This window comes from Penaeus vannamei, chromosome 31, assembly GCF_042767895.1.
Source record: "Penaeus vannamei isolate JL-2024 chromosome 31, ASM4276789v1, whole genome shotgun sequence".
Lineage (NCBI taxonomy): Eukaryota > Metazoa > Arthropoda > Malacostraca > Decapoda > Penaeidae > Penaeus > Penaeus vannamei.
This window is the reverse complement of record NC_091579.1, coordinates 3958936-3971435: the sequence shown is the minus strand read 5'-3', so window position 1 is coordinate 3971435 and position 12500 is coordinate 3958936. Positions and strand designations below refer to the sequence as shown.

General features: G+C 34.4%; 1 protein-coding gene across 8 annotated transcripts in view; it reads right to left on the bottom strand.

Annotated features, from left to right (window-relative positions):
• Positions 1-12500, bottom strand: part of corn (microtubule-binding protein cornetto) — a 223939-nt gene that overhangs the window by 187 nt on the left and 211252 nt on the right. For 7 of the 8 annotated variants that reach the window (XM_070143657.1, XM_070143660.1, XM_070143658.1 and 4 more), the window contains 11 exons: positions 12461-12500; positions 11319-11443; positions 10816-10956; positions 10527-10624; positions 8620-8803; positions 7511-7711; positions 6559-6761; positions 5880-6066; positions 4986-5168; positions 4573-4728; positions 1-1645 (listed from right to left, as the gene is read on the bottom strand). The exon at positions 1-1645 is cut by the window's left edge and continues 187 nt beyond it; the exon at positions 12461-12500 is cut by the window's right edge and continues 222 nt beyond it. In XM_070143657.1, the coding sequence (XP_069999758.1) occupies positions 1406-1645; positions 4573-4728; positions 4986-5168; positions 5880-6066; positions 6559-6761; positions 7511-7711; positions 8620-8803; positions 10527-10624; positions 10816-10956; positions 11319-11443; positions 12461-12500 (1758 nt within the window). In that variant the 3' untranslated portion in view covers positions 1-1405. The remainder of the gene's footprint in view (positions 1646-4572; positions 4729-4985; positions 5169-5879; positions 6067-6558; positions 6762-7510; positions 7712-8619; positions 8804-10526; positions 10625-10815; positions 10957-11318; positions 11444-12460) is intronic. The other variant, XM_070143662.1, reaches the window with a different exon arrangement.

The window sequence follows — 12500 nt, the reverse complement described above, 5'->3', positions numbered from 1 at the left end:
AAATATGAAAACAGATCAAAAGACACTTTGACTGTTGCAAAGAAACACTGGAAGTCAAATTCTAAAAATAAAATATTTCTGGAGATACAGGAAAAGAAGAATTATTAACAAAACAATCTCCTTGGGTAATAATACTTTTCTTATCCATATTTCACCCAATCTGAAATCTGGAACAGTGAAAAACAATTGCTCAGTGAAAATAAGACCATATTTTTCCATCACAGACTAATAAGTGCACTACTGAAGCAACTGCTTTAAGTCCAACCGGTTCAGCTTTGTATAAGGAGATACTACATGCTTTGGTTGAGAATTGTGCTTCTTTTACAATCACCTCTCACTGATAATAGATACTGGATAGCAAGAACAGCACAAAATATGTGAACTCTTCAACTTCACTCTAATAAATCTTGTGGGTGCTTTCCAGTATTACCTAAATAGATGAAGCTGTGAAACCAGACATCAACCTTTTGCTAACGTCTTATATCTTTGTTATAAAGGTGATGTCCAGCATCAGTTTCTCCCTTTCAGACTATATCTATATTTCTTAAAACTTCCTTCCTATTATATAATTAATAGTGATCAAAGCTTGTTCAGATAATCCCTTTAAAAAGAAAGGGAAATGAGAAATATACAAGTTTTTCATGCATGCTTATACCTATCCTGTATACTCAAAGATTTCTTGGTGTTATATTACCATAGGACACAGTAACGTCTTCCTGTATACATGACACAGTATGACAAAAATCACATCTAGCAAGGATAATATGAATCAAATACAACCATCTGCTTGGTTTAAGTAACAATAAACCACTGTATTTGACATTCCAAATTCACAATTGTATGCAAAAGCTTTGGTGCTTCATCAAGAGCAACATGTATATGTGTACTGGGATTATCACATCTGAACACAAGTCTTTTTGTATTGAAGATCCATTTTGATCTTAATATCTTGAGTACACTGTAAGTGTCATTATATGTTTTTTTTCTATGAGAGCAAATATTTACAAAGTCAAAATATAAAGGTGACATTTTGATATCATGCTGGTAGTACACATAATATAATTGCATTGCAATAACTGCCATTATGTGATCAATTGAAACATACTGCTAATCATTCCCATCATCATCACCATGAAATCTACAGAGCTATTCATAAATAAATCTAAATACATGTCCCTCTTCAAGATGAAAAAATCAATAAAGCTTTGGTAGTGCTATTCACTGGTGATAAATATATATATATATATATATATATATATATATATATATATATATATATATATATATATATATATATATATATATATATATATATATATATATATATATATATACACACATATATCATATATTTGTAAAAGAAAGCCTACTGTTCATCAGTAGGGTCAGTAATCATAAATACATATTAAAGATGTGTTTCAGCTTTAATAGTCGGAACAATTTTTTGGTTGTTGAATCCGGCATTCATGATAGACTGTGGATTGGCATTCAAGTCCTTATTATTGACGGTATTGCCAAAGCCATTCTGAGTGTTGGCATTGCCATTCTGCTGCTTCTGGCTTGACTTCTCAGCTGCGGCAAGTGTTGCAAAGAGCTGCTTAAGTGTTGTGTTGCTGGACACAATATCTGGGATGTTTTCCAAAGTCTGTTGGGAAAAGATAAACTCAGTCTTAGTTTTTTCTTGATCATTTGTGAAAAATATTTCTTTTCTAAAATATTTTTGATTCTGCATATCAGTAACCACTGCAATACCATACACTATAGTTTGGCATGTGCATTTGTGTATTTATATGTATACATCTATACATACATACATATATACATTATATATGAAATACATAAATACATATATATATATATATATATATATATATATATATATATATATATATATATATATATATATATATATATAGATATAGATATAGATAGATAGATATATATACATACTTATATATCTACATATATATACACACACAAACAAACAAACAAACACACACACACACACAAACACACACACTCACGCAGACACTTACGCAGGCACTCACACACACGCATATATATATATATACACACGTGTCTAAAACATGCATATGCATATGTATGTATGTATTCAATATATCTACCTCTATCTAACTGTCTATACATATTTTTAAAAGACATGCAGATATCCTTCTTCATACAAGACAAAGCTACATTTAGCACGAATTATTGTAAACCAATGAGACTCTTACGATTAGAGCAAAGGGATGAGTAACAATGTTATCTAATTTGTGAAATAAATAATTTCCTAGAAACATAGCAAGAAAACCACTGTATCCTATCCATGTACACAAATGCACATAAACCAATATTTACATGTGTTTTATAATACTTGAATTATGTTAAGTACACACAATGACACAAAACCGCACCCACCCCATACCGACACACATACACATATACACACATACACACACCCACACACCCACACACACACACAGAGGCAGATACAGCCATCCATCCATCATGACAAACATATGCACATATCCGATCATCCACAACCACACCATCGACATGGGCATGCACTCACATACCTACACACCCACCAACAAACACCCACACCCACACACATATGCTTATGACTCTATATATCAGGGTTGTCAAACTCTAGGCCTGCAAGTCAAATATGGCCCTTGGGATGGTCATAAATAGCTCACAGGGTGACAAGAATAACAATTAGCCTGTGAACCAGCATGAAGCAAAATAATGCAATTTACATCTAAATTTAAAAAAGTAAAATAAACTTTATCTACAGTTGCACAATATCAGATTTTAATAACAAAATCCTGGATAGCCAGATATGCTTCCTTGTTGGCCCCAAAGATAGTAACGGAAATGAAAATTGGCCCACAAGGGGTTTTGAGTTTGATGCCCCTGCTTTAGACAAAAAGACTTACTAAACATCCTTGTCAAAATTTAAAATGAAGCTTTCTTGAACTCTCTTATTTTCCTTAAAAGATTTAGGTTACCATCAAATCAATAGTCAATTACTGTATTTCTTGTTTTGTTGTTCTGAAACTGTCTATGAAAATACATATATATGAAATGTGTTATTGTACATGTAATATCCTAATAACTTCACGAAACTTATTCCCTAAATCAAGAATCTTCAAAAATAAAAACAGAAATACGTAACCTAATTAGTTTGACTATTGTATACTATAATTACTTATTGTTGTTTTCAGTGATTTAAACTAGGAAACTCAAATGTATCCTTAAATATTCTATCACAGTATCATGTCACAGGATAGCTTGAAACCTATGCCGTATCATAAGTTAAGGTGTTGGAGAAAGTGCCTTTAAAAAAATTATGTAATTAGTTTTAATTTAGCAACATAAAAATGTAGGGACAGGAGTTCTCATGTACAAATATTACCTTTCCTCTCTGATTTCCAACTACAAAAATGAAAAATATTGAAGTGTTTTCTTCTCATTTGATTTTCTGACAGTAAATATATAAAATACTGAAATGAACCATGTATCACAGCATAAAGACATACCTAATTTTTCAAGGCTGTTGCTATGTATACAGTTTATAACAGTGTCTTCATAAGATGATCATATTAAAATTTTGATTATTCTTTACATATAAATTGCCAAATATTTTACCAATGTGTGGTTGAACAAAACATTTTGAAATTGGTAACAAATAGCAATAAACTATTTTTCCTCTATGTATAATATTCTTATCACATCTAAATAAAAAATTAATATTGATAACAGGCTCAAATACTGTGGAATAAACCCTTTATACCACATCTTTATTCCCTTTCTAAAAATGACAATGAAAATGTAACCCTCTAATTTTCAAAATTCCCCAAAATTATAAGTATTTACAATTTCTTACATAATTACACATGCACATTCAACAGGAGTTCCCTTCAATGACTACTGTACTTGGCCATCCTCAGTAAACATGGAAGCAAACTAATATAAGCACTAAGGCTAAAAATCTGGGTGTGGCTGAACTGACCTGGGTACCTTGGGATTATAAGGTCTGGCTTTTCGTACTGACTTTGGCACAGATTTCAACTGTGAGTTGCGTGGCTGTGTTTGTGTTGTGATTAATGAAAAGAATGTTTGTTACCTTGCGTGTGCTCTTTGGGGATTGTTTTTAATGCTTACATAACCATATTGATACCTTATTATATAATTATCTCAATGTTTAACATCTTTGGCTGAAAAAGAAAAGAAAAGAAAAGAAAAAAAAAAAGAGCTGACTGCCCAATCATATGGCTGACTGTGTAATACCATATGTTAACTACTGACACAACTGGTAATTTGTCTCTTGGTTTTTACTCAAACTGCATCACAACTGACAATATAAAACAAAATCATTAAAAGAAAAGAAAAGAATGCTCGTCTCATAATTAGGTCTATGCAAGTATAGGCAAGAATTTAGCAGAAAAAAAAGAAAAAAAAAAATCTTACAATCAGTACTTAAACAAGAATAAGATTATGAATCACTTCATAATACAATGAGAACAAGCATTTTGCAAACCATTTCTTAACATCTGTGAAATCACTTACCCTCAATACATGGTCAACTGTGGTAGTGAAACGCCTATTGCTTCGCTGGGCTTCTACTTGAGCCTCTCGTAAGGCTGCCAAGTCTTGGGAGTGCCTCTCGCTCAGCTCACTAATGCGCCTGTCTCGTTCAATAACACTCTGACGTAGTGATGCCACCTTAAAATGAACAGTATCCGTTGTGTTACTTCTAATTCACTTAGAAAACATCATATTATTTCAAGCCTTGACCTGGACCCCTCTAAACATTTCAGAATAGTTTAATTCCTTGGAAATTAAATTAAATAGAACCATACCTATGAATATGACATAGTAGTGTAAGAAGAAAACAAGTATAATCAAGTGCCAAAAACTGCAAGTTCACTCATGCACTAAACCTCAGTAATTCTACCAACCAGGCAAAAGAAAGCAATTACCTTATCATTAAGTGTTGCAACTTCCTGGAAGTGGGTTGCCTCCGAGACATGGTTGGGTGGAGCTGGCCCCTGAGCAGATGACAGAGAAGCTAATGACTCGGCCAGCTGTTTCTCCTTCTCATTGTGCAGGGCTTCCAGATGCCGAACAGTTGTGCCCAAGCGCTCAACCTCCAATTCCAGTTTCTGTTTAGCGGAAAAAATTGTCTTTATGCCATTCAGCAAAAATCATTCTTATTTGTTTGAAAAAGAGAGCTTGTGAATTCTCAATATAATGACGAATTGCTGAATTACCTATATATCCCCACACACTATGGCAGGAAATTAGTGAATCTGAATTTTAACACAATATTTTGTAAAGAGCCAACATTAAGTGCATGTTCAATGTTCTCTACATATTAAATGTGCATCTGAAATACTTTACCTAATACTAAAAATTTAATACTTAGTTTGCACAGTGCAATGCTTAGGATCAGTTTGTGAGAGAAATAAAAGTGAAAGATGATGTACACTAGTCTATAAAAGAGAGTATTTGATCATGTCTTAATCACTCTGTCCTTTCCTGTTTTACAAACCATTATGTAGACAAATTATTGACTATGTTTAAAGCCACTTTAAAGCAGGAGTGTAGTCTACTACATATATTTATATGCTCAACTTAAGGCCATCAGTCTCCTCATTGTTCTACGATCTATTGAGCAGTTACTACTTACTTTTGCCCACAGTGTTGGCTGAGAGCAAAAAATCCCTCTTAAGCCTGTATCCTTTGTAACTATATATAAATTTACAAACATCCAACCCATCAGAGACTTCTTAAGATTAAATTATTGTCATTTGCAGCATATCACTTTCCTATTCCTTGTCATGATAAAAGCTGGAAACATTTTATTCTCTTACCTTAACCTGTGATTCATAATCAGCATTATAAAACTCGTTTAATTTCTGATTGGCAACTTCCAAATCACGTGAAACCACCATCAGCTCACGCTTAGCACGAGCTTCTGAGCGGTTGAGGTTTTCATAGTCTGAGTGCTGTTGATCGATAACTTGCTGTTGAGATCGAATCTGATTGCACAGGCGTTCACTGGAATAGATTAAAACACACAAGTAAAATAAATGCATTACTTTAACAGTGATATATTCATGAGGGAAATTTACAATATAGTTCACACAACACCTAATTCATATGCCTTAAAAAACAGAGGTGTATGTATATATTCTGTCTACAATTATATGGAAAAACCTTGAAATCAATTGTGTCAAACAATGCGAGGGAAATCCTCTTCTGATATCACCTTCTGTTGTCAAAAGTTACTATATTTCACTAAAAATATCAGCTTCAGGAAACAAAGGAAAAACTAAAAGAAGGCACAAAATTCAAATAAATATACCTTTCAAAAAACAAATAAACAACTAAATGAAATAGATGAAACTTAATAACCTTGATATCTAAAGAAGAGACTAAATGGAAAACACAAGAAAGAGGAATACGAATATCTACGTACAGCTATAATTAGTATCTTGCATCAAAGATGACCTTACACATCAAGTACCTAAATCGCACCCCCAGACTTACTTCTCCTCCTCTATTTCAGTGAGGCGATTGTCCGTATCATTCTTCAAGACACAGCAGACCTTGAGGAAGCGCGTGAGGAGGACATCAACATCAGTCACTTGGTCTGCAAGGGAGACGTTGCTGCTGGCTGAGCTGTTGCTGCCATCGTGCTCCACCAAATCGTGGCTCTCTGAACCCTCTGGAGAATTGCGGCCCTCAGTCTCCTGGGGTTTCAAAGAGAGGTGTGAGTAAACCTTTGCATTTAACAAACAAACAAACAAAAAAGTGAAAATATTATTTGTAAATGAATGAATGAATAAATAAAAAAACAAAGGTTTTAGAGATAAAGATATAAATAATAGTGACAAAATAAATAAGAATAATAATGGTAATAACAATAATAAAAAAGGCAAATACAAATACAAATAATAATAATAATAATAATAACCACAACAGCAATAACAATAAGCAAAACAAAAAGAATCATAATGATCATAATTTCACTAAAGAACAAAATAACAATAATAATAAAAGTAACAATGATAATGCTAACATTATCAAAATAAAAAAAGAAATAAATAAAATAAAAATCAAAACCTTTGGGTCTGTCCTCCCGACAAGGGCAGCTACTAGTAGATGTTTGGATCATGGAGGAAGAGGTTTTACTTGGATGTGATTTTATATTTTTGTATGTTCACTTGTTCATTCATTTATATATTTTCATGTCCATGTGTGTGTGTGTGTATCTGTATGTGCAAGTATATGTATGTATGTATGTATGTATGTATGTATGTATGTATGTATGTATGTATGTATGTATGTATGTATGTATGTATGTAAGTATATGTATGTATATGTATATGTATGTGTGTGTGTGGTGTTGTGTGAAGTGTTGTGTGTTTGATATACACTTGCATCTACATGTGCAAAGAATATTTGCACAAGTCTAAAAAGCAACTTTCTATGAATCTACCTGCTTATTCCCATTGGTAGCACCTACTGGGTTCATCTTGCATCTTGGTGATCCCCGCATAGCATTAAGCAGAGCTGTTATAAATGATGCAGTCTTCCGTGGGGAAGGTGTTCGTGCAGACACCTTGTACGGAGATTTGCGCTCAGGTGTTCCATTGGTTGAAGAGGCACTGCTGTCTGATTCAGTTGGAGTGACAATCATCTGTCAAATTCAAAGTAAATTTAAAATCAATAACTTATTGTATAGTCACTTGAATTTCCTAAGAAAAGAAAAAAGAAAAATATGTCAGTAACCAGCAATGAGACCTTCAGATTAAAATACTAAAACAAAGGTATGGGTAAAGCATGTTGCAGAGGGCCTACTTAAAATTACCTTAAAATTACCACCATTTCTTTTTCATTAACTAATTACACATACAGGCTTTATTTCAAAATTAACTTTAATCTCTGCAAAATGAAAACAAAAGGATGTTGTTTCAATTCAAATCTTCTAAAAGTGAAACCCTCTAAAATCACTATTATTCTTTCCTTCTCTTTAACACAGAATCTAACCTAACGATGCCAGGATGGCAAAAATATATTTTATGTCCACTGTGGTTTTTGTTTCTTAATTGCCTTTACACAAAGGTGGCTCCAGAAGTATTTAATTGCCATGGAATCAATTAGTAGTCCTACTTCTCTCGCCTGTTTCCTCTTTTTCTTGATATTTGGAAAAAAAATCTTATAATTATTACTAATAGCATTGGGAAAAAACAATTTACTTGAAATCTAAAAGAAAGGGGTAATCAGGTGAGGTCTAGTAGGCATGCCAATCGGCTCCTTGGTAGATAAGAACTTGTGGAGATATTTATGTGCAAAAGAATTTCACAAAAGAAAACTACTGCCAAAATACATTTAGTTGACAGCAAAAAGTTGAAATCCCATTTTCATTTCTGAATTCTACCACCAATTCACTAGTGGAATGAACACAATACTAGAGCAATACTTTTTGTTTGCAGCGAATGACAATATCTTTTAAGGTTTTTAATTTTTTACAATGCACTTAAGGAGCTTAGTAAAGAAAATGCATCTTGAAATCTTCATTAAGAAATTAATGTGTATATGACTAACCTCTATGTCAGAGTCTGTGATAGAATAATCCTGCACAAGTTTGCCAATTAGAGTCTGAAGACGCATCGAAAGGTTAGCTAGAGAAACTGCAGCACTAGACACTTCAGCTCCTTGACACACCATCATGTCCCTTGCTCTTGATTGCATGGAATTCATCTCTGATTGCAGAACCATAAATTTATTCCTGAAAAGTAATAATCTTCTTTAAGACACACTTATATTTGGCATTTCTTGATGCACTTACATGCCTGTTTTTACCTATTGGATGCAGGTGATATGACTCACATGTTGTGAATAAATTTGGTTGTGGGTCAGGTGATGGGAATATGGCATCATGGAAAAACTGGGCCAAGGGCCTGGGTGAAGAAAATGTTCCATCATGTAAAATTGGGATGAAGGCCAGGATAACTAAAATGATTCACCATGAATGCACAAAGCTCTTGGAGGAAACTCATAATCAGAATATACCATCCATGAGCCATGGCTGGAAGAGCACTGGCACTGAATATGAAAATATCTAAAAATTGCATATTTACTAATTATTATTACACAGGCTTGTAGACTACCTAAAAGGATGATATGCAGTATGTGCTAGGAAAATATTCTATTACCATCTTGATGTTGCATAGCAAATGACATATAGACCTTAGAAAATGGGGATGGGGGGAATGCTTATGCAGAAAATGCAATAACAACATTGTAAAGGGGAGGTAAGGTGGCTTGACATTCCACACTAGTGCTTGTGTGGGCCAGACTTACCAGCCACACACCATGGAGAGCTATCATTCAAGTAAGCCTAATGCCCAGATTTTGGGCCACATACAGGTGGTGGGGCACCCAGATTCAATGAGTTAATTAAACAGGATACTGTATTACTCGAGAAGCCTTCTTATCAACAACATCTTTCTTTTCCTTTTGTTTGATGGTAAGGGCCATGATCATATATCGGTGTAAATGCTGATATTCGCAATTGATTCTGATAATTACTTCTACAACTTAATGTTTAATAAAAGTATAAAATGTAGGCAAATGTAAGTTACACAGATTCCACCTTCAAACTTCACAGGAAGATGGTCCACACCCAACTGCATAGCCATGGATAGTGTCCAGCTGTGGAATCAATAACATGAATGATTCATGCCACCACAACTGATCCACTGGCTTGCATTTATATCTACGATACTAAAGAGTAATTTTTTCTTATAACTGAATATCTTACCTAAATCATTAATATACAGGAGAGTTAACAAGGAAAATTATCATCCTATATATAACTTATCAGGCCCAACATGACATTCAATTGATTACAATTGAAAACTATTCCACATCTGGCAAGAGGCCATTCATAATAGTTGCAACTGAAATCTGTTTGCCTAACCCTCAATGCCAAAGACAGAGTGCAGTGATTATGCAGGATACGACATGCATAATCATGCAAGTGTAACACCTTTCTCTGTTTCTTTCTGCTTGGAAGGAAAATTGTGTTTAATTCCACACTAATCACCTTAAAAATATTGTTTCTATGTATTTAAATATTATTATTTAGTCATGGGTGATTTAAGGAAAAGCTTCATATTGCTGATACTAAAAATACAGGTATTGATGGCTTGTATATTGGAAAATGAAAGTGTTAAGTCTGAAAAACTACCTTATACCTCTCTCTCCTTCTCACTCTCTATGACACACACACACACACACACACACACACACACACACACACACACACACACACACACACACACACACACTCTCTCTCTCTCTCTCTCTCTCTCTCTGTCTGTCTGTCTGCCTGTGTGTCTCTATCTCTCACATATTCTCACCCCCCCCCCCCCACACACACTCACACACACACACAATCACATTCATCATTCCACCCCCACCCCCACCCACACACCCCTCGCCCTCACCTGTTTTCCTCGGCCAGGCGGACCATCTGCCGGGCCTCCTCATCCTTCTGTTTGAGTTTTGCGTTTAACTCCTTGCAGTTTTCGCGCAAAGTGATGAGCTGAAATGCGAAATAAGATGCTTAGTTGTCATTTCCTATAGGCCTTTTATTCACTGTTAAGGTGATAAGAGTAAAATTGGACTCCTAAATTCTGAATTTCAAGGCAAAGCTACAATTACAAAAGTAAAGCATCTAAAAAACCTGCACATGATACGCATCTTCCAAACTGTAACAACCAAAGCGATAATCACCTCCGCCTCAGCCTCGCGTAGACATTCGGCCAGCGCGTTCTTCTCCTCCGCCATGAAGTCGTGGATCTCGCGGCCCTCATTTTCCAAGTCTTGGACCTGCTGCAGGAGCGTCTTCTGCGCAGCGACGCTCTTGTCCAGGTCCTGGGAGAAAAGGGTGTGGGGGTCTTGAGTTTTTTTTATCCTTTTATCTCTTTTAATCCATTTATTCAACTATCTTGTGTATAAATATACATGCACGTGTATATACATGCACATGTACGTGTACGTACATGCACTCGCACGTGCATATACATACACACGCACGTGTGCGTATGTATACAATATGTGGGTGCTTGCTTGTGTCTGCGTGTCGGCGTTTTCTAACAGAATATTTTGTAAATAATTTTGAGAACCTGAAAAGTTCTATGATGGAAAAATGTCAAAACTTGTGCATATAACAAAATAATACACGGGAAAACCCATATCAACAACAAAGCACTTGCACAAATCTGCACTCTCCTTACCCTTTTAATTTTAAGCGTGTACTCTTCATACTGATTGAGCTTGTCCTGCATCTGGATGTGGATATCGGCTGAATGATGCAGCTGGTTCTCCAACTCAATCAAGCTGTCACCTCTGCTGTTGAATTCTGTCAATATAGCAACAGGAAAAGAATTACGCCAATGGCAAAACTAGACTCAAGGGATAGTAAAAGTGCTATTATTATTATATCTTTACTAGTAGCATTAGAATTATCTTGTTATCATTATTACTATTATCATCATCATCATGATCATGATCATCATTACTATTACTACTACTACTATTATTATCATTATTCTATTATCATCATCACTATTATTACTAGTATCATTACTATTATTATAATTATTACTACTATTATCTACGTCATCGTCATTACTATGATCACCATCGTTCATATTATCAGAATCAGTATCATAATCCCCATTCGCAATCATAGTTAGTAAAAAAAAAAACAATAATTAATCAATTTCATCATTTGCAGTTCGAATTAGAATAAAATGAAACACATCAGCTGACGAATCGCCTAATCAATAATCAATTAATATTTGCTGATGAGACCCACTGTGTTCATGATACCAAAAATGCAACTATCACTAACGAACATTCTGTGACTTTGTGACTGTTTAGGTCAATACTATATATCTGTATACTTTGTCTCACAATCATGATACCCAAATAAGTTTAACAGCTAATTCCTACTTCAGCATTTTCAAGAGTTTTCTCTTGTTCTCTCGATTTATCTTGGTATACTGGCATACCATGTGATGAATTTCATCGGATAAATGTCAGCATGCAATGACGCATCAGTAACATGCTAATATATTTTGGTCTAAATCAGTATTCCAGGTGATAAGACTGCATATCACTATCTATCGCTAAACACGATTTAATTATAAGATAAATAATGGCTGAGGGATTTTTTTCTGATTTGACAACACTCGGAAAGATACACAATTCACTTTAGAAATTATGCGTATATATGTTGACATTGCCTTAAGGAAACAGGTAATATGGTGCAGAATTTCATAATTTCAACAGATTTATTTTTAAAAATATATCTTTTATAAAAAATGTCAGAGTACATGGGAAAATGGGTACATTTCGCCTAACTGTACATTACCTTGTTCCACGCCCTCCATGGACGTGAGCATATCCTTCAC